This window comes from Delphinapterus leucas, chromosome 10, assembly GCF_059928025.1.
Source record: "Delphinapterus leucas isolate spDelLeu-1000000601 "Yukka" chromosome 10, BTC_Dleu_Yukka2, whole genome shotgun sequence".
Classification (NCBI taxonomy): Eukaryota; Metazoa; Chordata; class Mammalia; order Artiodactyla; family Monodontidae; genus Delphinapterus; species Delphinapterus leucas.
In genome coordinates, this window is record NC_143138.1 from 37,826,333 (window position 1) to 37,850,147 (window position 23,815).

The 23,815-nt window shown below is 51.7% G+C and overlaps 1 protein-coding gene across 9 annotated transcripts in view; it reads right to left on the bottom strand.

Moving 5' to 3' along the window:
* The window catches only part of FGD2 (FYVE, RhoGEF and PH domain containing 2), a 46,088-nt gene that overhangs the window by 15,983 nt on the left and 6,290 nt on the right, over window positions 1-23,815 (bottom strand). The window contains exons 2-13 of one of the 9 annotated variants that reach the window (XM_022581781.3): window positions 15,337-15,429; window positions 14,898-14,998; window positions 11,688-11,919; window positions 10,028-10,108; window positions 9,174-9,322; window positions 7,866-8,022; window positions 7,542-7,680; window positions 6,977-7,035; window positions 6,587-6,733; window positions 5,777-5,869; window positions 282-361; window positions 162-195 (exon numbers count right to left, since the gene is read on the bottom strand). In XM_022581781.3, coding sequence (XP_022437489.1) covers window positions 162-195; window positions 282-361; window positions 5,777-5,869; window positions 6,587-6,733; window positions 6,977-7,035; window positions 7,542-7,680; window positions 7,866-8,022; window positions 9,174-9,322; window positions 10,028-10,108; window positions 11,688-11,919; window positions 14,898-14,965 — 1,239 coding nt within the window. In that variant the 5' untranslated portion in view covers window positions 14,966-14,998; window positions 15,337-15,429. Of the gene's footprint in view, window positions 1-161; window positions 196-281; window positions 362-5,776; window positions 5,870-6,586; window positions 6,734-6,976; window positions 7,036-7,541; window positions 7,681-7,865; window positions 8,055-9,173; window positions 10,005-10,027; window positions 10,109-11,687; window positions 11,920-14,897; window positions 15,222-15,336; window positions 15,430-23,815 lie in introns of those variants that run through there. The other 8 variants (XM_089918801.1, XM_089918803.1, XM_089918802.1 and 5 more) reach the window with 8 other exon arrangements.

Here is a 23,815-nt window from a genome sequence, read left to right on the forward strand (position 1 = left end):
GAGGAAGAACAGGGAGCAAGCAGGCGGGTGTGCACTCACACACACACACACACACACACACACACACACACACACACACACACACACACACAGCATCCCTCTCTCCCCCGCAGCCTGGGTGGGGAGGTCAGAATCCTAGGGGCCCTGGAGCATTATGATACCTGCAACCAGGAGATCATTTCCTCCTGGGACCTGCTTGGAAAGTGAACACAGGTGTTGAGGAGAGCAGCCCCTCCCAGTTTTCCCATCTCACCCGGCCCTCAGCCTGCCTGCCTGCCTACCGGGCCCGCAGCTCCAGGGTGCGCTGCTTCCCGGACACCAGGAAGGAGTGGGGGAACTCGGCGTCAGTCAGCTCCCGCACCTGCTCGGAATGGGAGGGAGAGACTGCTCAGACTCGCCCACCCGCCCCCCAGGCACTGTGGCAGGGAGGTAGGTGAACTGTGCCCCAAGGACAATTCAAATTAGAGACAAGGATAGGGAGCTTGTTCAACTGCTCCCTAATCCCATCAAGCCAGGCAAATGTGCCTGCAATCTGGCCTCACCCTGTACAGCAAATGGGACTTAGGGCTCCTGGAACCTTAGCAGATAAGTTGGCCCAGTGTGAGGTAGGGGTGATGGCTCCTGACAAAGGAGTCACCCAAAATGGAAACTGGATCACAAATTGGGTTTGGGGACACAGCTTTTTCAAGACCAGATGTACGGCCTAGAACAAGACCCTTTTACCCCATAGAGTGAATGAAGGAATTGATCACCCAATTCACAGATCCAACAGACCCCCCCCCCACTTCCTGTCTTTTACCATCCTTGTCCTAGAATTCCACAGGTCCCGAGTCCGTTATGAAAGCCACCCGTCACAGAGCACTTACTATGCGACAGCCACTGAGCACCCCACACATGTTCTCATTTAATCAGCACAACTGCTGAAGCCACTAATCAATTCTAATGCTTAATGGCCATCATGTGCCCCTGAAGGCAGTACCTGTCAACAGCTACAGTCCCCTGGCACAGCTGAGTCTATGGTTACCTACCAGTTTACAAGAATTATGTGGGACCGAGGGACATGCTGAATGACACCACAGGGGTGCGGTCAGCAAAATCCAGACTGTGAGAAACTCTACCAGAGAAATGATCTGATTTCTTCAACTAATAAATGAGAGAAAAACTGGGAGAGGGAGGTATAATGGATAGAAGGGGATGTAAGAAGCATATTACAAATGATTCAAACAGATCAGCTGTGAGAAGACAATCATGAGACAGTCAAGGAAAACCAAGGGATCTTAATGTTATTAACTAAGTATCATTAATTTGTTAGATGTAATAATGGTACTGTTGGCAACTTTTAGGGCAAAAAAAAGAGTTCTTATTTCTTAAAGAGACATACTGACGTATTTATAGGTGAAATGATTATGTGTCTGAGATTTGCTCTTATATAATCCATTGGAAAAGGGGATTAAGAAGGGGATTGCTGAGTAAACCAGTTTTAGCCAGGTGATGAGTATATGGGGGTTCATTGTACCATTTTCTCAGCTTAAAAGTGTCCAGAATAAAAAGTTAAAGAAAATCTTCACAGCAGTCTGGACAGGTAGATATTATCACCCTCATTTGGGAGATGAGAAAATGAAGATCAGAGAGGGCAAGAGACCTGCTTGAGGTCACACAGCATCTAAAGAGCATAATGAAGATTCAAATTACTGTTTTTGGTCCCTAAGGGTAAAGCAGAAGCACATCTATTTCCACCCCACTCCCAGAGCCCAGTAAGCACAGACTTCTCCCAGGCAATGTGGAGACAGAGTCACAAAGGGAAGCTAAGATACAGACCTAGAGCCCAAGGGCCTAGCATGGAGGAACTTTGTTGTCACTGAATCCACCTGACATGTGGGTCCCTCTGCGGGCTCCCTGCCACGAGGTGACCAGGCCTTGGCACACTTTCAGGCGGCCCACCACACCTCAGAGAGCATGACTCTGGGAACATCCTTCCTCATGTTAGGCCTAGTCTACCTCTTGGGCCCACAGAACCAGTCTGTTCCCTCTAGAAGGGGCCTGATGTGACTTGCACTTGATACCCTTGACGATGGGGAGGCTCTAAGGGTTTATAAATGGAGAAGCTCATGTGGAGACAGGTGTTTGGGAAAGCCACTCCAGCAGCTATTTATAAGGGTTGAAGGGCTGGGGAAAATAGGACAAACCAGCAGCCCAGAGGCCAGTTAGGGAGGGATACCCTGAATGGTCCATGCCTGTCTGGAGAGAGAAAAGGTTTCTACTTGGGGAACAGTATGTGGAATCTGGCAAGACTCCATGCCTGATTGGGTGAAGGAGAGGGGAGCGAGAAAAGAAGGGAGAAATCTAAGGTCTGGAGTCCACGGCCAGGAAGAAACATGATGCTTTTGATAGAAAAAGGGGAAGTGGGAAGAGTCCCTGACCTGAGGGACCACCTCTGCAGAGGGGCAGGATGAAGGTTTCTAGAGGACAATTCCCTGAGCTCCGCAATACCTAGGCTCAACCACCAGACTTGGCCGGTTCAGGCTCCTGCCAGCCCACACAGTGCCTTTGTGCTAATTAGAGAAAGACACCCCTTCCTCAAAACACTTTACTGACATCTGTTGGCAAACTGGCGTAACATTCAGTCAAGTGTCTGGTTTGTTGAACCAGACACTTGACTGCCATCTGCTGGACAGTGAGAACTGTAAATATGCAATCTATGCTGTTGTCTGTGGATGAGGTGTGCTCATCTTAGTTGAGGTGTGCTTGCACAGTGCACAACCTGCACAGTTGTCCAAGGAGACGCTGAGTACATATGTACCCTTACCCCTTCCTTCTTCCCAGGCTGGCCCTGTACAGGATGGCACAACGATAGGACCAAGTCAGACCCTGGGGGGCGAATCAGCTGCTGAGAACTAGGTCTCCTTGACACTCAGGAAGGAGGAGGCCAGGGGGTCACGGCCAGTGGGAGCCATCATGGTGGTCAAAGGTCAGACCCGCCTCCAAACCTTAGACTCAGGAAATGATTCCTGCACAAATGCGGGTAGGTGGACAGCTCTGCTCCTGCCAGGCCCGTGCCATCCAGGAGTGGGCGCTGTGCGGACACCAGAGCACCAGACACGCCCTGTAGGGACTATGTTCACTGGGACTGGAGACGCCAGGAACCCAGCACACACTGGGCCTGGGAGCCCTCGGCACATACCCTGAGCATCTGACACTGTCAGGCCCATTTCTATGTATTTTCTCTTTACGATAGTCTGTTGTGGTCTCCATATTTCTTGGCTTTTCTGTCAATCTCTGCCTCTCTTTTTCTATGCCTGGGTTTCTGCCAGTCCTAAGACAGGGCTGCCTGTCTCCATTTCTCTGTCTTTAACTCTCCATAACCTGCCTTTCTCAGTCTCACTCACCAAGGCTCCCAGACGTACAAGCTTGCACGCACCCTAACCTCTGGGACATTCTGCCCACTTCAGTTAGGAAAGCTGGATGACGCAGGGTGGGGGGGCTGCATTCCTAGAGGAACTCAGTCAGCTGAGATATGGGGGACTGGCTGTGAAGCCCCAGAAGGTGCCCAAGTCCCTCCATCAGCCCTCATCACCCGCAGGCTACACCCCACCCCCAAGCCCTTGATTCAGCCCCAAACGCCAGGCAAGCCCAGTCAGCAGCAGGGGGCAAGGCCCTCCTGCTGGGGGCTCTCAGAGGCTCAGGGGTTCTCCAGAGGCGGAAGTATCCTGGTTCGAGTTCTGCCTGCAGCTCTCTCCTGCGGCAGATCCTGGGAGATGGGTGGGGGGAGGGGGGTCAATAGGGATAGGGAAGGGGGAGACGGAAGGGTACCAAGATAGGCCAGATCTGACCTCTGCTTCCTCCAGCCCCAGCCACCAGGACTCAGGAGCGATCAGAGGGGCTGTCAAGAAGTTTCCCCTCCCATTTCCTCCACTATGCCTTCAATTCCGCCCTATGCTTTATCTTTCCAGGTTGAAGCCTTAGTAGGAGATTGTATAGTATGCTGGTTAGGTACAGAGGCTCTGGACTCTGTTACACCTGAGTTTGATCATGCAAACCAGGATTTGCTGTGTGACCCTCAAGCAAGTTACTTAATCTTTCTGGGCCTTGGGGTTTTTTTATTTTTAAAAAAGACTTTTTTTTTTAAGATCAGTTTTAGGTTCACAGCATAATTAAGAGGAAGGTACAGAGATTTCCCATATACTCCCTGAGCCCACATATGCACAGCCTCCTCCATTAATACCATTCCCCCACCAGAATGGTACATTTATTAGAATCAATGAATCTACACTGACACATCATTATTACCCAAGGTTCATAGTTTACATCAGGGTTCACTCTTGGTGTTGTAAATTCTGTGGGTTTGGATAAATGTGTAATGACTGTTATCTACCATTATAGTACCATACAAAATAGTTTTACTGCCCTTAAAATCCTCCACGTTCATCCCTCTCTTCCCCCAACTAATGATCCTCTTGCTGTCTCCATAGTTTTGCCTTTTCCAGAATGTCATATCATTGGAATCACATAGTATTATACATAGTATGTATGTATATATGTAGCCTTTTCAGATAGGCGTCTTTCACTTAGTGATATGCATTTAAATTTCCTCCATGTTTCTTCACGGCTTAATAGCTCATCTCTTTTTATCACTGAATAATATTCCATTGTCTGGACGTACCACTTTATTTCCTTTTAAAAGTGGGATCAACTACAGATATACTTACACACAGGCATACTGTACACAGTTATTCACTGCAGTCTCATTTGCAGACACTGACAACTGAGAACAATCTAAATGTCTGTCAGTAGAGGATTGGCTGAACAAATTACGGTACATCCACATGCTGGGATGCTATGCAGCTATGCGAAAGGATGAGGAAGCTCCTAATGAACTGACTTCCAAGCACCTCCAGAATTAGTAGTTACTTAAAAAAGTCAAGTGCAGAATAGTGTATGTGAAAAATACTCTCACTGTTTATGTGAAACAAAAGTAAGGAAGCCATAATGAATATATTATTAGTTTGTGTATGCAAAGACTACCTCTGGAAGGCCTCACAAGAAGCAAAGGCTGCCTCCAGGAAGGGGAACTAGGGGATGGGGTGTATATATATGCAATATATATTGCATATATTTTTGATATAGTTTGATTTGGCAATGTGTATTATCTATATTTTTAGGTAATAAAGTTATTATTTTTTAAAGATTTTTAAAAACCAAAAAAATGCAGGGGATAATAACAGCCCCTACATCACAGGGCTGTTAAGAGGATCCAGTGGGATGATTTAGGGCCCAACCCAACCCACAGTGACCGCCCAGTCGATGGGCACTACTATGGACTGCTGTGCTGTCTCCGCTCATTTGTGGCCATCTCTGGATGGGGACACACCCAAGTCAGCAGCTGAGCTGAAAGTGGAGACCCTTCCTACTCAAAGTATGGCCTGGGGAGCTGCAGTACTGGCATCACCCAGGAGCTGGTTAGAAATGCAGAATCTCCGGCCCCTCCCCAGACCTCCTGAATCAGAACCCACATTTTAACAAGACTCCCAGGGGATTCATGCATGTATTAAAGTTTTCAAAATACTGGGGTAGATGGTAGGGAAAGCAGAGCAAAGCTGGGAGATGGGAAGGGCCCTGGACAGGAAGGCTGGGAGGCCAGGTGGGAGAGATCTAACCCCAAAGCTTTTCCACCTTCATGTTGCCCCGGACCTGAGACCCAGGTTGGCCCCTCCTGCTACTCCGCATACTCGGTCCCACCCTTGGGGTAAAGCCCGAAGGTGGTTGGGGTGCCTCTTACCTTCATGCTGGCCACGTCGATACGGGTCCTGACCTGGAATTGGGCGCCCACCTGGATGACCCTGGGCACACAGTAGAGCAGCATGTTGTTGAACTGCAAGAGACACAAGCATGAGTGTGTGCACAGTGGCAAGGGCAGGAAGGACAATCAGGCAGGCTTCCCTGGGCGTGGGCTGAGCCCCACTGGGTCTCCCTCCCCTCTCGCCACCCGCTGGGCCAGCTCACAGGACCTCACAGGTGTGATAAGGAAGTGGTTGTCTAGCCCCAATCCAACAGGTAGGTCACTGAAGGACTGCCCTACCTGTGGGCATCAAGGGACCACATCAGACCTCAGAAACCTACGAGGCCTTTCTCACAGGGGCCAAGGGTGGCAGGGGCTTATGAGAGATTGTAGCTCCCTCCCCAAAACCTTCAGGTGGGACCAGTTTCCAGGAGACACCCTGGCTTCTTCAGTGCAAACCAGGGCAGTTCTTCCTAGCAGCCAACCTAATTCCCTCCTGCTGTACACTCTCTAGAGCATAGATTGATACCACAGGCTTTGGAGCCAAACAGACTGGGTTCAAATTCTGACTCTGTTCCTTCCCAGGGCAAGTCTGGGAACCCCCTCAGTTAGAAATTCCTGAGGCCTGGAGGTAGCACGTGACTTGTCCCGAGTCACCTGGGTGCCAAAGTAGAGAAGGATAGAGAAGCAGGCTCGTCCCTGTTCGTCCCGCAGTGCCAGCTGGGTAGATGCCAGGCAGGCAGAACCTGGGGCAGAGGGCCCGTGGACTTCCCTCCCCAGTGTGGGGCAGGCCCCCCAGCATCCCCCTACCAAGAAAAGGTAGCGCTCCATGGGGCCGACGCGGCGGAAGGAGATCTTGAAGACAGGGCCCTCGCGCAGCAGGGTGTTGGAGGGGTCTACTAGGTCATCCTCCAGGCCCAGGCGCTGGTACACTTCCCACAGTTCCTGCAGCCGCTCCTGGGGACAGGAGGTGTACCTTCAGCCGAGGCCAGGCAGGGCCTGCCTGCTTCTGGAAGGTTTGCCTTGTGTGGACAGGGACAGGGTGTGAGGGGGAGGTGGGCCAGGTGTCGTGAGGAAGGATCAGGGGATGAGGAGATACAGAGACCTGGGTGGGTTGGGGGAGGCTGAGAGCTGCAGGGAGGAGGTGACAGGGCCCCTGGGGATGCCTGCTGCTTCTATTCCAAGGGCTGGGATGCTCACCATCTCAGTGATGGCTGCGTTGGAGTGCTGAGCGGCTGAGAAGATCATGTCAAGGGCTTCTGAAATGGGGGCAGGGCCAGAGTTACCCCCTGAAAATACGGGGCTTGTGGCTGAGGCAGGAGGTCCTTGAGGCTTAATCAAGTGGCCTCAGGGCCTGCCATGAGCACCCCCAGGAGCAGCCTTCCCCTGTAGCCTGGCACATGAGGTATTTGGATGATGGGGGCCATTTCCCACCCAGAGTAGAGAGACTAGAAGCCACCAAAAGACAGGGCTGAGGCCGTTGGCTTCTGTGACTTTCAATGCCCCCCAGATCCAGAGGGTGAAGGCATGGTTTCAAAGCCCAGCTCTGTTCCTTTTTGGCTGTGTGATCTTGAGCAAGTCACTTAACCTCTCTGGGCCTTAATGTCTATAAAAAAGTGGCTGATGCTATAGACAATGTCTACGAAGCATCAGCGGTCAATGTTGATGGCTGATGGTCATCATAACCATTTTAGCAGGCGCTCCATAAATTATGGAAGTGGCTCAAACCTCCCCAACCCCCTGGATTCCCTGGGGGTGTCCTCACTCTGGGCATCAGCCAGGTCTGGGGCCTGGGCTGGCAGCTTCTGGACATACTCCTTGAGCAGCAGCTCGTAGCGTGGGATTCTCTGCACAGGTTCCAGCATGTGGTGCTGCAGGGTCAGGCTGCCCGAGGCCTCGCTGCTCTTGGGGAGGGAGGGGGAGGGAGAACGTGGGGGTGAGGGGGGAAGGGGTAGGTCAGGCTGCCCCTGAGGGTCGGGGGAGTGCGCAGCAACTGAGCCAGGGAGGTGCCCCAAATCACTGGGGAACCTGAGCCACTGCACACTGGGGTGGCAGTGCAGGCTCTGCCCCGCCCCCACCCCAACCTCACCTGAATGCGGGTGATAACCTCCTGGAAGGGTGGAGACTTGTCACTCCAGGTGGCCAGCAGCTCAGCGGCTCGCTCAAAGTTCTTGACATACTCACTGTACATCTTCAGGAAGGGGGCCAGCTTCTGGATCACGTCGCCAATGCGGGGGGTGGTCGTCCTGCAGGAGGGGCACCAGGTACTGCGGCACTTCTGGGTGCAGGTATGGGGGGCGTGTCATCCTCACACATGTGTGTAGTTCACTCCCCCTTAGACTGTGAGCCCCCTGAGGGCAGATGCTCCTCTCTCCCACGGATTGGATTCCCCCAAAAGCCCAGTACAGTGTCAGGCCCACAACAGGCATTCAATAACCACCTGATGCTTGTTCATGTAACAATAACAAGGGCCACATGCCAAGCACTGCCCAAGATTCCATGCATGTCTCATCTCATTTAATTCTCACAACCCTGCATGGGGGAGGAGGGACAGTCAATGGCCCATCTTAGAGAGGAGGAAATCCAGGCTCAGAGAGGTAAGAAAAGGTCATTCGACCCAGAAACTTTTACAGCAGAGCGGTAAGGACTGACCATCTGGAGCTGGCCCGCCTGAGTCTGATTTCCAACCGCACCACTTACTCTAGCTGTGTGTTCTTGGGCCAGTCACCTAGCCTCTCTATACCTTAATTTTCCCATCTGAAAAAACTGGGCATGATGGTAGGCAACCTCACAGGGTTGTTTTTTTCAAAAAAATTTATTGCAAAAAATTTAAGCAATCATAAAATAAAAATAATATAATAACAAACCCCTATATATCTGTCCCTGCACTTAACAATTACTAAGATTCTTTTTTAACAAAGAATTTTAAAGGACATCCCAGACATCATGGCATTTCTTTGGCAAGATACTAATTTCAGCACTAAATACTTTAGTAGTCATCTCTGAAAACAGAGAGGGGTTCCTGCATAACCACGATGCCATCATCACACAGCAGGCTGATGTGAAGATTAAGCGAGTTAATAGGTGTAAAGCCCAAGGCAGGGCAAGTAGGAAACCCTCAGATAGTGCTGGTTATTTCCACTGCCTCCTAAGTCACTCAGCCTAGTGAGGACCTGATCCATCCCCTTCTCCAGGACACACACACACACACACACACACACACACACGCCTCGTCCCAGCCCCTCACTGTGCAGACAGAGCAAGCCCAGAGGAGGAGAGTCATGGTCACACAGCAAGGGCAGGGGCATAATAGGCCAGACCCAGTTCCCTGGGGGCTGCAACCGGACCTGACCAGGGCTGTGGTCAGGGGGCCTCAGGGGCTCCTGCTGGACCTCACCAGTCGTCCAGCCGCTGCTGCAGCTCTGGGAGGAAGAACTGTGCATGGAACTGGTAGATGGAGGCGGTGTTGGAGAAGATGAGCCTGACCACATCCTCGGGGAAGGCCTTGCTGCTGCGGGCCTCCTTCAGCAGTTCCTGGAAGAACACCTACAGCCGCAGCTGGGTCACTGGGCCTGTGGCAGAGAAGGACCTCCATCCCCAACACAGCCCAGGGGGAGACAAGCACAGTCCCAGGGGCTTTGGGGTCCCTCCCCAGCTTGCTGAATGCTTCCACCTCCTTAATCTCCCATCAATCTCACAAAAACCCTGGGAAGAGAGAGAAGCAGGGAAGATGGTATTCCGGCCACTTTACAGATGCGCAAACCAAGGCCTAGAGACACAGGGACTTGGCCAAAGGCTGGCAGCTGATGAATGTCAGAAATGGGCCTATCTCGTGTCTGTCAAGTCTTGGACTTCGCCAGGCTCAAGATCCCACTGCTGATGTTCAGTGATTTAACCCTCTCGCCTTAGGGCTCCTTAAGAAAGTGTGACGGGCTAACAATGGTGAGGATGTTGGGAGTTGGAATGACAGATGAGGATGCTGTGTGGGGCTTGGAAGGACTGGCTGGTGTGTTCTCCACTCCTGTGAGACCAGCCCAGGCACTAACGGTGGAACCAGGAGTGGCGCTAATGAGCTAAATCCCGATTTCTGCCTGAACTCCAGCCAATGGAGTTAAAAAGACTAAGGCTTCCTAGAATCAAACCCCGAGGTCCTAACTCTCAGCTCTTGTGAGGTGGGTCAGAAGGGAGAGCAGGGGTGAGGTGAGGACACCCAGGTGCTGGGGCTCAGGAGCGGGTGTCCTGGCCACTGGCCTGGTCTAGCAGGTGGAGGCGTGCCACATAGGCCTGCTCTGTCTCCAGCAGCTCCTGGACGATCCTCTTCTCCTCAGGCTCCTGCAGGGGAGTTGGGAGGAGAAGGAGAAGGAGAGCTTTGGTCTCCTCTGATGGGAGCAGTATCCAAAGATGCCCCAGTGAAACATACCTCCCAGGATTCATGCCCTCCTGCAACTCATCTGGGCTGGCGCTGGGATCGATTTAACTGAGAGGATGGGGCAGAGTGAGGCTGCGCCAGTTCTGGGCCTAAGCCTTAAGAGGCCTGGAAGCTTCCACTTGTGCTCTGTTGGGAGCCACGAACTACCACATCTGGAGGTCTAGCTGCCCTGATGGAGAGGCCACATGGAGAGGAGAGGCCCTGGGACTACAATGAGAGGGAGCCAGGGGTCCAGCCGTGCCAGCATCCCAGCTCAGGACAGCTTTCCAGCTGTCCCTGCCCAGGCACCAGGCTTGGGAGATGAGCTATCTTGGGCATTCCCACCCCAGCCAACATCTGACTGCAGCCACTTGAGAGACCCTGTTATGGACTGAATTGTGTCCCCAGATCAATACATTGAAGCCCTAACCTCCAATGTGACTATATTTTGGAAATAGGGCCTTTAGTAATTAAGTTAATTGAGATAGAAGGGTAGAGCCTAATCCACTAAGACTGGTGTCCTTATAAGAAGAGGGAGGGACACCAAGAGAGCATGTGAACAGAGGAAAGGTCATGTGAGGACATAGTGAGAAGATGGCCATCTACAAGCCAGGAAGGGAGCCTCACCAGAAACCAACCCTGCCAGCACCTTGATCTTGGATGTCCAGTCTGCAGAGCTGTGCGAAAAGGCACTTCTGCTGTTTAAGTCACCTAGTCTGTGGTATTTTGCTATGGCATCCTGAGCTGACTAAGACAAACTCCAAGTGAGACCAACAGAAAAACCATCCAATAGCATTCCAATCAACCCACAGAACTGTCAGAAATAATAAACTATTTGGTCTCTACATTGTGGCGTAGTTTGTTACGCAGCAACTGATAACCAGTATACATAGTGTGTACTACTATGATCACCATCCCCATTTTATAAATGAGGAAACAAGCACAAAGGGGTTAAAGAGATTTGCCCAAGGTCACATAGTACGCAGAAGAGCTGGGACGTGTACCCTGGTAGTCCGGCTCCAGGGTGCACAGCCTCGTGCAGCCGAGCTCTTAAATTCCACAGACAAGAAAACTGAAACCCAGAGAAGGGAGGTGACCTGCCCAGGATGAGTCTAAGGGCAGGAATTAGCGCTGACCTCTATTTCTAGTTGGCACTGTTGCCTCCTTCAGTGGGTAAATGTTGCCTCCTTCAGTGGGGAGAGGTACTAGGTTCCAAGTTGTGTGGCCTTGGACAAGTTCCTTAAGCTGTCTGAGTTTCAATTTCCATGCCTAAAAGACTCCTATAGTGAGGGGTATGAGAAACAATGCCAGCAGCAGGGCGCATAGTAGACATTTAATCAAAGGCCGTTAAGGGTGGGGTGGGTGTGAATCTAGCTTTCAGCTGATCTCTGGTCACACAAGACCCCACCTGGGGAAGTGCTGGCTCTGGCTGGGAGAGAATGTGTGGGAAGGAGGTCAGTGGAGGGGCCCCCACCCAGCTCCCCACTTCTACCCCTCGGGCACCTGTGTCCCTGGGCCGGGGCAGGTCCTAGCCTGGCAAGATTTCCTCCAGTCCCTGCTGGACAGCTTGTTCTTCAGGGAGCTCAGATACCTCCTGCTGACCGTCCTGGGCCCGGAGTCCACGGCCTCCTCCACGGTGGGCTTATCCCATGGCCCTGTGGGTGAAGGAGGCCTGCACCCAGGGTGGTGATGCCCAGCCTCCAGGCCGTGGACTCTGGGTGCTGCTCCCGGGGTCCTGAGGAGAAGACAGCAGACCTGAGGGTTTCCAGCCTGTAGAGTAGGGAGAAGAATAGCACCTCTCTGGTGGGGATTTGGGGGCAATTAATGCGAATCACAGATGTTCACTGGCCTCTGAGTACCTGGTGCACAGGAAGAACTCACTGAGACTTCTACTGCCCTCCCCAACACCTCTCTTGGAGGGAACTCCAGTCTTCAAAATGAGTCAGTGTAGACTGTGTCTTGTTTTCCGGGGAACAACACACTTCCTTGTTTAAAATGCAGCTAGGAACCCTTCTTTTTGCACATAGAGGGTTTTAAGTGCCCTCCCAGATCACCTCGCCTGTGGACCTCACCCCTGGTTTTAAGTCTCTGTAAGCAGGAAATCCCCTAAAATCCCAGTAACTGATATATAGAGGGAAGGTGGGAGCCATGGAACACTCTAAAGGGAGGGCAGAGCTGATAAAGCTGGGGCTTTTCAGTGTGAGCTACGCCCTCCACACCTCTAGTGGTGGGAAAAGCCAGCCTGGGATCAGTTTCCCTCTTCCTCCAGGGATGAGCTTTTGTAGTGTGGCTTTGTTATCCTACCTATTGGATTTGTAGGCCAGTTAAGTTCTTTAGATAACAGAGGCCACCATCAAGGAATATATCCAACGACTTGGGCTGGGACCCATTCCCTTTGGTGTGGAAAGGCTTGTGGTAACAGCACAGGGTGGGCACCCTTATAAGAAAGGCAGGCTGGGGAATGGAGGATCAGACAGGTACAAAATCTTCAAAACTCTGTGAGAAAGTTTCTCATTACCCCTATTCTGCAGCTAGGAAAAGAGAGGATCTTGCAGCAAGAGAGGGGCAGAGGTGGGATTCAGATCAGGCAGGCTGGCTCCCGAGCCTGAGCCTTAAACTGCCCCTCCGCATGTGAGTCAAGGAGAAACGGGTGCAGAGAGTCAACATGACCTGCCCCACGTCACACCCTGGTTGGTGGCAGAGAGAGGATTGGGACCCAGTCCCCCATGGCTCCTCTCTGACACTCCAGTGCACCACGGTTCCTCAGCGCACTGGTCTGGTCTGCAGCTCACGGAATTAGCTGAGTCTCAGGCTTTCTGTTCTACATTTGGTTTCAGCTTCTGCATTTCTCCCCAAGTGCCCAGGCCAGCTTCTGTTTCCTCTTCACCCCTCAGTTTCAGATCAGTTAAGGCACTGAAAGGAAGTGCCTCACAAGAAAGCTCAGGCCAAGGCAGCTGGCATGGGTCCCCTCACACAGTAAGAGGTGACTCTCATCCTCCCGACAAGACCTCCTCTGACCCCATCTGGTCTGAGGGCTGCCTCCTCCTGCTAGAAGTGCTGCCTAGGCAGAGCACACAAGATGAGGGTCTCCACTGGGCACGCCTGGCGTGTTGAGTGGGGTGGCGGCCCAGGAAGGTGCTGCCTAGAGCTGTCCTCGGTGCTGAACAGAACGTGCCCGGCAAAGCCCTCTGGGAGAGGCAGGGTCAGGTCACCCGCTCAGGAAGCTGAACTGCCCTTCTAGGTCCACGTCTATGCTGCCTCCACCATGAAGCCCACAGGAGGCCTTGCCTGCTCTGAGTACACTCAGCAGAGCGTCAAGGCCCCTCCCAGGATATCTATTGTCCATGACCTGGCATCATGGTCATTCCATGAGCTTAGCACCAAAGACAGGAGTCCTCCGGGCAGGGATCATTCTTTAGGCTCCTGCATCTGATACAGTTCCTGTGCGATGCTGTGCTGTGCCACCCACACCCCCTCAGCACTGAGGCACTCTTCCCCTAGCTTCTGGTGGTACGGTGGCTGACAGGTTATTGACTGGGTCCCTCCCTGGGAATTGCCCTCTCCGGAAGAGAGCTACCTCATCTAAGGTCAAGTCCACATCCAATGACTAGTCCATGTGGGGGTACAAAGACCTAGCCCTTTGCCTCATCTGGAACAGCCTGAAAGGCCTCCACCTCCAGAGCTCTCTGGGACGGGCTGCAGCCTCTGTGGCAAGTGCTCGGCAGTTCAACCTCTCCTTGTGCCCAAAGCTGCCTCACTCACCCACACAGGTATTGTTCCCAAAAGCCTCCCCAGCAAATTTCCTGAAGCAAGTCTCTACCCCGGAGTCTATTTCCAGAGAACCCTACTTACAACAGTCACAATCCCTAACACAGTCCTGGGCTTAAGAAATGCCTGCAGAATGGATTAATGTCACATACAGACACACAATGACCTCTACACATCCGGTTCAGGCTTTTCCCTTCAGATGGAAGCCCCTGCATTGCTCCTTGCCCATGAACTTAAAGCACTTAAAGCCTCCCCACCTCTCTGTGCCTCCCCTTTCTCATCTGTAAGATGGGTATAGAGATGGAACCTACCCCTAATAGGCTGTTAGATGATTAAATGAAATAAGTAGCAAACGCACTTAGAACAGTGCCCTATAGGTAGGCTGACCACACATCCCAGTTTGCCTGTGACAGTCTCAACCTTTCCTATTGTCCCCTCCCTCCCACCAAAAAAATTTAATGGCATTCACTTTCAGTTTCCATTGTGTCCTGGTCTGAATGATAATTGTATGGTTATCCTACTCATAGGGAGTAAGCACTTGATAAGTATTAGCTATTATTTCTGCTGGAGAGACAACGGGTGGAGTTCTGCAGCCCAAACACGGCATCTGGTCCACCCACGCTCACTCATAATTACACACACGTCTGGACTCTCCCCAACATATCAACACACATGCTCTCACCCCTGCGCAGGCCTGGTGCCCCAACAACACTCTCCCATGCTCCAAGGAACCCATGGCCAAGGGACGTGGGCACTGCCCAGACAGGAGGAGGTGTGCAGGACAGGGCCCAGAGAGAGAACTGCTCACTGTGAGGGTCCAAGGTGGCCCCAGCCCCGCTCCTTAGCCTGGAGACTGGGAGGGTCTGGGCTGCCCAAGGGCCAGAGGAGCTCGAGGGAGACTGCCAGTTGGCCAAGGTGACCCTTCCCACCTCCACTACCCCGTACCTGCTATTCTCAAACGCAGTCACCAGATTGGACACAGATGACAGCTTCTCCTTACTCGCCCCCTCCATCCTGTTGGCCTCCAAGGTGGTCCTCAGCTACCCCTGCAGCAGGGAGAGAGGTCTCCAACCAGCACACTCAGCCACCCCCACCTGGGGTCACAGGTGTGCTAAGGCATCCTGGAGTCCCGTTTTTCCTGAGGCCTCAGCAGGCCTGCTCCCTGCTTCAGAGTGAGGAAAGAGGAAGTGGTCCCAGAGCCACAGCCTTGAAGGGGAAAGGCGGGTGCTCCCTACAGAGGGAGGAGCCTGCTTGGGCCCCACCCCACCCCCACGGGGCCTGACCTTTCACTCCTGTAGACCCCCTGTTCCAGAAGCCACCCCAAGAGGGCAACGGGGGCCTAGAGGGAGTTTCTGGAACTGGGCTCTTGGCCTGAGACACTCACCACTCTGGCCAGCCACACCTTCTCACAAGGTCCAGTGGATTTTATTTGGTCCTTTCTCTACAACTTCTTTTCTGCATCTGACCCTGCTCACCACTGTAAGAAAACAGCTTTTTTAATTAAAAATAAATCACAAACCTATTAGGGGCTGGCAGAGAAGATAATATGGTGTTCCCACCTCCCCACTGGGGTTCTCTCATTTTAATAACTGATGTCTCCACCTTCTTGCCCCAAGGGAAGGCAACTTCCTCCCTGAAACTCTGATGATAATAATAACTAACACAAACTCTTTTCAGTGGTTTAGAAATATTTTCTCATTTAATACCACAGCAACCTTATGGGGTGGGCCCTATTACGATCCCCATTTTACAGAAGAAAAAACTGAGGATCAGAGGGTTTAAGTAACTTGCCCAAAGTCACCTAATAAGAACGCAAAAAGAAGTCAGATTTCTAAAGCAAAGGTCAGTTTCCTACAATTCCAGCAAAGATTTGGTTGGGAGCCTGGATGATCACATTCTTGATGCTCCATCCTCAGGCTTCCCTATTCCTAGCACACTGGGTGGTCTCTGCCTGATGCCTCCTTTTACCACTTGGTCTCCCAGCACTTCCAGAACAATGATAACTGCTTCTGTTCCCCTTAATCAAGCTTCACAGGCCCTTCAGGGTTCTCCCACTGGGTTCTGGTCTCGCTTGCCCTGAGCCAGGGCCCTCCATTGAGACTGGTCTTTGTCCTGGAGGGTAGGGACTGAGCCTCAGTCATCTTGGTACCCGAAGCACCTGGCACAGCTTCACGCTCCAGTGCCTGTGAAATACTGGGGCCTCACACACCCAAAAGCCTCACTCCCTCAGAGCTCTGCCTGAGCAATTTCTTCTAGCAGATGCCTGGCTTCTCCCCCCAACCCTAAATCACAATAATCCTCCTCACTTTTTGTTTATACTTTTTGTTATGGAGAATTTAGAACATATGCAAAAGTAGAATAATACGATGCAGCCCCATGAACTCATAACCCAGACCCAACAAACAACCATCGACCATGGTCAGCCCGGCTCCATCTATAGTCACATTCACTTCCCCTTCCCAGACCATTCTGAAGCAAATCAGATGATTTCACCCACAAATATTTTGGTGCATATCTAAAAAATAAGGAGGCTTCCCTTGTGGCACAGTGGTTAAGAATCCGCCTGCCAATGCAGGGGACATGGGTTCAAGTCCTGGTCCAGGAAGATCCCACATGCTGCGGAGCAACTAAGTCCGTGCGCCACAACTACTGAGCCTGTGCTCTAGAGCTCACGAGCCACAACTTCTGAAGCCCGCGTGCCTAGAGCCTGTGCTCTGCAACAAGAGAAGCCACCGCAATGACAAGCCCGCACACCACAACGAAGAGTAGCTCCCGCTTACCGCGACTAAAGAAAGCCCGCGCACAGCAACAAAGACCCAACGCAGCCAAAAATAAAATTAATTAATTAAAAAAAATTTTAAATGCACACGCACTTTGATCCAGCGTTCTCATTTCTTCCTGTTGCCTATACAAATATATTTCTTCCTCTGTGCAAAAATGTTAGGTCTACAAAGTATTCAGTGTAGCCTTGGTTATGATAGCACATAAATTGGCAGCAACTTAAACGTTACATGAATTTACGGTATGTTTATACAGTAGAGCCATTACACAGTATGAAATTTTTTTTTTTTTTTTTGGAGGTACGTGGGCCTCTCACTGTTGTGGCCTCTCCCGTTGCGGAGCACAGGCTCCGGACGCGCAGGCTCAGCGGCCACGGCTCATGGGCTCAGCCGCTCTGTGGCATGTGGGATCTTCCCGGACCAGGGCACGAACGCGTGTCCCCTGCATCAGCAGGCGGACTCTCAACTACTGCGCCACCAGGGAAGCCCCACAGTATGAAATTTTATGCACTAATCTGACATGATTTTAAAGATAAAGTAGAAAAAAGAGAAATAAGATGCAGAACAACATTATACGCTACCATTTATATTTTACAGAAAAAAAAAGGAAGGTAGTTTTGCACATACATTTGTGTGTTGTGTGTAGAATATCTCCAAAAAGATATGATAGGAGCTAGGAAAAAGGATTGCCCTCCTGAGTGTAAACTGGAGGCTGGGATGGAAAGGAGACCCAATGCAGCCAAAAATAAATAAATTAAATAAATAAATAAAAAATAAGGAAATATATATACTCCTGTGTGCAAAAATGTACACATAATGTACATATAATGTACTGTGTACATATCACAGTACATATAATGTCAATATTATTCTATACATGCATACATATATAATACATGTTATATACATGTATGTGTATATATGTGAAACACTTTACCATTATCATACCCCAAGAAATGTTTAGCAGTAATTCCTCAATATAATCAAATACCCAGTCAGCAAAGTGCCAATGCTTCATAAATGTCATCTGCTATGAACTGAATTGTGTCCCTCCAAATTCACATATTGAAGCCCTAATCTCCATTGTGGCTGAATTTGGAAAGAGGGCCTTTAGGAGGTAATTAAGGCTAAATGAGGTCATAAGAGTGAGGCCCTAATCTGATAGGGTTGGTGGCCTTATAAGACGGGCAAGAGATCTCTCTCTCCACACCACCCCCCAACACACAGCCCTGCACACTCCAAGGGAAGGGCACCTGAGACTAAGTGGCTGTCTACAAGCTAGGAAGAGAGTCCTCACCAGAAACAGAACCCTGCCACACCTTGATCAGGGACTTCAAGCCTCCAGAACTGTGAGAAATAAATTTCTGTTGTTTTTAAGCTTCCCAGTCTATGGTATTTTGTTATGGCAGCCTGAGCAGACTAACCGATCACCATTTTTAAAAAAAATCAGGATCCAAATAAGGTCCACATGTTACAATGGGCTGTTCTGTCTATTAACTCTCTTTTCATCCACAGGTTCAACTTGTTCTTTCTGTTTTCCCACACAATATGGCTATGAGGACACTGGGTTCCTGGCCCTACAGGTCCCACAGTCTGCTGACTGCAGAGCTGGCCCCTGGATTTCCTGTCAATGTGATTAGATCTAGGGGCTTGATCGGATTCATCTTTAAATGCCACTTCTTCCTGGATTCTTCCCAAGTCTGGGGAGACCACCCTCCTTCGTGCTCCTCTCTCCTCCACTGCAGGGCCCAGTTTCCTCCTCTGCCTCCCACCAGACTGTACGCTAGCTCCCGGCTTGCAGGGCCCAGGTGCCCATGCTTCCTGGCTGGGCCCCAGCCAAGCCCAGTGTCCTGCATCCAGTGGGGCCTCAGAAGGCATGCAGGATGGACAAACATCACACCCTGAGCCCAGAGGCTTATCTCACCCCTCAGCAGCCAGCGCCTTGGGCTTCCAGAGCAGCATCTGGACCTGCCCCTCACAGAGGTGGGGGAGAGTGGGTAGGGGTACCAGCAGGAGGCCACACTAAATGCCCAACTCCAAACATGGCACAGGCACCATCAGAGCTACATCTGCCCAAGAAGGAGGGCCAAGATGCCCACACCCAAAAAATGTCTTCCAGGGCTCTGCTTCCCTGGTCCTCCCACCTCCCTGACCTCGGCCCTCACAGTTCTGCCAGCCTTTCTGCCTGACTTGCTTCTCGCCTGTAGGCACCACCCAAGGCTCAGCTTCTGGTTCCCTCATTTACACACAGCCTCTTCCACTCAATTCAGAATCTATCTCAGGGTTCCACAGGCATCTCTTCCTGTCTCCCACCCCAACCTGAATATGCCCAACACCTTCAGGACATCACCAGGGGCATGTCCCACCTTCGCTTCCAACTCAACACACAGTCTCGAAAATCAGCACTGTTATCCCACAGAAGGAATCCCAAATTCCTTGGAGTGCTGCCAAGATCCCCTGGTTGGCTCTGATCAACTTCCCAGCCATTTCTTCCTTATACACATGTAGGTCTGGGTTGGGACCTTGAGTGGTAGCTCTGGGCTGTGTCAGCTGAGCTAAGCTGAACCACAGTTCCAGAATTCCCTTTCCTGCAAGCTGACCATGGTGGCAGGGGCGGACGCAGCAGCCGTGCTTGCTCCTGTGGTTGGTGCAGGGCTCCTGTGGTGTTGCAGTTCATGCGTGTTGATGCAGATCTGTGGGTTCTCTGCCGACCTCCTTCAGCTTGTCTAGTCCTAGGCCGGGTATGTGTTTAGCTCCAGGACAAAGGGTGCCAACTTCTTCTGCAGGTCACTTGTGTCACCGAAGTTGTCTCGGCGTGGCTGCCTGTTCATCCTCCAGAGTCCCAGCCCTTCCTCAATGGTTCAGTTCCTTCTTGTTCTCCCCAATTTCACATCCATCTTCCCTTCCTCACTGCCTGCCATGAGGATTTTAGACTCAGAAGCATCAATTCTTTAAGTAGCTGCCCCATTGCATAAGGTCAAATCCCATATTCTGTATCACTTCTGGTTGTTCTGCTTCTCTCATCAAATCTGACCTAAACTCCTTGGGCCAGTAACTGAACTTCACTTTCTTCATCTGTGAAATGGGGATAATTACAGTGCCAATCTCCTATGGTTGTTGTGAAGATTAAATAATACCATGTGTAAGGGTTTAGAGTAAGGCCTGGTACAGAGAAGGTGCTCAGTGAATGTTATTCCTGACAGAAGACCTTTTCTATGGCTCTCCTGCACCCCCCCCACCCCGACCAATCAGTTCCTTTTGCCTGGAATGTCTCCACCCTGTCAACAGCTTATTTACTTCCTCCAGGAAGCCTTCCTTGATATCTATCGTTGGCATTCCTTTCCCTCCTCAGAGACCTGGTGTTCTTCTCTGTTTACTTGGATCTCTTCTGCCCCATTCATTAAGTCATGCATTCAGTTGGCAAGTATTTCTTGAGCATCTACTATGTGTCAGCTCCTATGGTAGAGGTTATGGATTAAACACTGTCCCCTGCCCCTTAGCTAATAGTCTAAGGAGGAAGATGGGCCTGTTAACAACTGAAATACAATGTGGGAAATGCTTTGAACAGGGAAGCTGTGAACACCCAAAGAAGGGTCACTGAAGTCTGCAGAGAGCAGAGGGTGCTATCAAGGAAGGCTTCCTAGCAGAGGCAGCCTGAAGGATGAAGGATGAGTAAACTCTCCAGGTTGAGAAGGTGGGAAAAGGCATTCAAAGCAGAAGGAAGTGGTGTGGGCTTGAGAGACCAGGGAGAGACTAGGAATAAGGGCAGGGAGTCCAGCACATTGGAGTGTCTAGGGACTGGGGAATGGCAGGACATGGGCTGAGGGGGCCCCAGGAGCCTGTCCCTGGCGGGCTTTGTCTGCTGAGCTGAGGTGCTTTCACATGAACTGAATTTTATTTATGCAGAGTAGGCCCTGATTCAATGGTCGTGAACACATCTCTCTCTGAGTGGGGGCGTCCATTTCAGGGCTTTTGAGGTCCTTGGCATAGATAAGCCTCATGCTTTCTCTTCTCTTAGTTCTGCTTTCAAACCTTAAGGAGGATGGAAGAGCTCAGTTCCTGCAGCCCAGACAGAGGGAAAGAGGGAGGGATGCCCAAGCAGGAACTGTGGGGCTGGGCAGTCACATGGCAGACAAGCTGGCTGGCTGGCAAGAAAGCTCTGCCCTGGGATGCAAATGGGGCTTTGTGTGCAGACTAGGGGCACCCAAAGGGCCTCTCACTGGCAGCCCTGGGGAAGCAGAGGGCATTTGGGGGCTGCCAGGGAGGAAATGTCAACATTTGGGACCTGGATGTTGTGTGTGTGTGTGTGTGTGTGAGAGAGAGAGAGACATATGTGTGATCTCCAGGGGTGTGTGAGGGTGTGGCTTTTTCAGGGGAGAGTGAGGACTCCCCAGAGGAGCATGTATCCCCAGTGAGCCAAGGCCCAGAGAGGACAGGCTGGCTTGTTCCCTAGGACCCCCTTGCCCCCAACCCGGCCTGCAGCCTCAGCCAAACATAGCACCTGCCAAGAACTTAATGGCCTGTGACAGGCCTGTGAGTGAGGGATGACGCGGATCCAGGGGAGATGCCGGCAGCTGGCTGAAACCTGCTCCAGTGTCTGGTGCAGCCCTTGCCGCTCCTCCCCTCGCAGCCTCCCCCTCCCCCTCAGTCTTCTAGCCCCTAGGAGGCTCGAGGCTTGGGGAGGCCCTGACGGGGTTGGGGGTGTGGGCTGTCTGGGTAGTCATGCGATGAGCAGAGGCCACACCACCAGTGCCAGTTGAGGGGTGGGCTTTCCTCAGCAGTCTCTGGCTTGGAGGACGAGAGATGAAAAAAGCTCGCCTCCCTCATAGACTAGTCTCCTCTGTCCCCTCCTCCAAACAGCCAGAATTTTCCCGTTCAGTCCCTCTGGCATTTATCTTCCTATTTTCTGGGAGAGCTTGGTGCTGCCAGCTGCCCATCAGCAGGCCTGGGTGCCAGGCTCAGGCAGCCCTGCTTCCTGCTGTTCACCTTCCCAGGAAGCTTCCCGTATTTCCCCTTCTGTGTGCCCCCTGCCCCTTTGTGCTCTGGGTGTTCCTAATTTGTACTGTCAGTCCGTGGGGTGTGATTATTCAGAGCCCATTAGCGCCTTGAGGAACACAGGGTGGCAAAATCAACCTCCCTCCACGTGAGCCAGGGGAAGGTCCCTTCTAGGGGTGCAGAGGCCTGAAAGACAAGACAGCAAACATATCAGTCCTGACGTGGGTGGCCAGGAGGACGTCAGTGAGGAATATAAACAACTCTTTCTTCTTCTTCGGCGTGTGAATGATCTAGTTTCAGACTTGGTACTCTCAGGGGTTGGGCCAGCCTTGTGGCAGGCCCTGGCCCCGTCCTGCTATTCAAGAAGGCCTCAAGGTCACCAGAGGCTGGCCTCAGGTGGGACCTAGGGTGGTGTCCTGGGAAAGCTGGAATGAGGAGCCAGCCAGGTGGGTGAAGCAGCAGCAGGGCTGGCCTAACAGGGAACACGCAGGAGGCCGAGCTAAGCCCACACCCCCGGAACGGGGACCGGGCAGGGAGGCGCCAGATGGGAGCCAGCAAGGGAAGGCCCAAGCCCAGGAATGGTGCTAGGCGGCGGCTTCTCAGAGCACACGGCCAGCAGGTGGGGCCTCACACCCTAGGTCAGGCTCCTTTTATCTTCAAACAGCTGTGGGCCTTTCTTGAGGCCTGCTGGAGAAACATGAGCAGCTTGGAGAGAATCGACAGGTTTTGAGTGGAGAAAGAACAGTTTGTTTCCGCACAGCCAGCTGCCCTGCCCACCGGTGACCTTTCTCCCATGAGCACTTCCCCGCCTGAGCTACTGCTGCCCATCTCCCCACATGCCAGCAGGAGTTATTCTCCACTCGCCGGAGATCCACCATCAGCGCATCTTCTCTGTCACAAAGCTCCTTTTTTGCATACTTCTGGGAGAACTGTTACATAACGAACCACTAAAATCCATTTCTCCCATCAAAGAGCTGCATGATTCCTTCTTTCTTCCCACCAGGATTCTCTCTTCATTCCTTCCTTTCAGCAAACAGCCCCAGTGCTAGGAACGTGAGGGAATGTGACAAATGACACTCTTAAAATCTTGCCAGAGGCTGTAGACTTTACAAGACCCTGAGGGGACAGGACCTTGGCTTATGTGTCTCTGTGTCCCAGAAGTTAGCACAGTGCCTGCCACATAGCAGGCCCTCCACAAATCTTTCCTGAATAGGGAGTAGGACACTCTGAGCATGTAGGAAGGGGTCGTGGAAGAGTGTAGGGTTCTCTTTCCTCCATCGTCTGCCCTCCACCTTGACCAGGTTCCAACAAGCCCCAGCCCTGTCCCGCCTCCTCCCCCAAGCCCCAGCCCCTCAGGGTGACACATACATACACCCTGCAGTTTTCCACCCATCTCAGGGTTCAGTGACGCCCCCCATCACAGTCCCAGTCCCCCATAGGGCAAATCAGAAAGAAAGCTGACTGAATGTCCGTGACTCTAGCCTCAGTTTCCCCACACTTTTCAAGGGCCACCTTTGTCTGGTCTACATTAGGGATCTCTCCAATTTATGTGTCATTGGGTGTCATAACCAAGTCCACAGACAATGGCCTACAAGGCCCAACTCCCTGACCTCAGTTCCACCACTATCCCCCCCTCACTCTGCTCTAGGGACTTGACCTCCTCTCTGCCCTCCAACCTACCAGACAAACTCTCACCTCAGGGTCTTTGCATGTGCCATTCCTTCGATCTAGAGCTCTCTTCTGCCATATACCCGCCTGGCTCACCCTCTCGCCTCCTTTAAATCTTTGCTTAAGTGTTAGCTTCTCACCAAGGGCTTTCCTCACCCCCATATACTTCCTGAATTGTAATACCACTACATATTTCCAGTCCCCCTCCTCTGCTTTATTTTTCTTACTTATCTCTTTCTCATATACTGATTTCTTTATCATGTTTATTGTCTCCCCCATTAGAATGCCAGCTCCATGAAGCAGGCATTTTTGTCTATTTTGCTTACTGCTATATCCCCAGTAACTGCAACAATGCTTGGCACATAGTAGGTGCTCAATAAATATTGGTTGAAGGACTCAAGGGGCATTTTTACTTTCTGT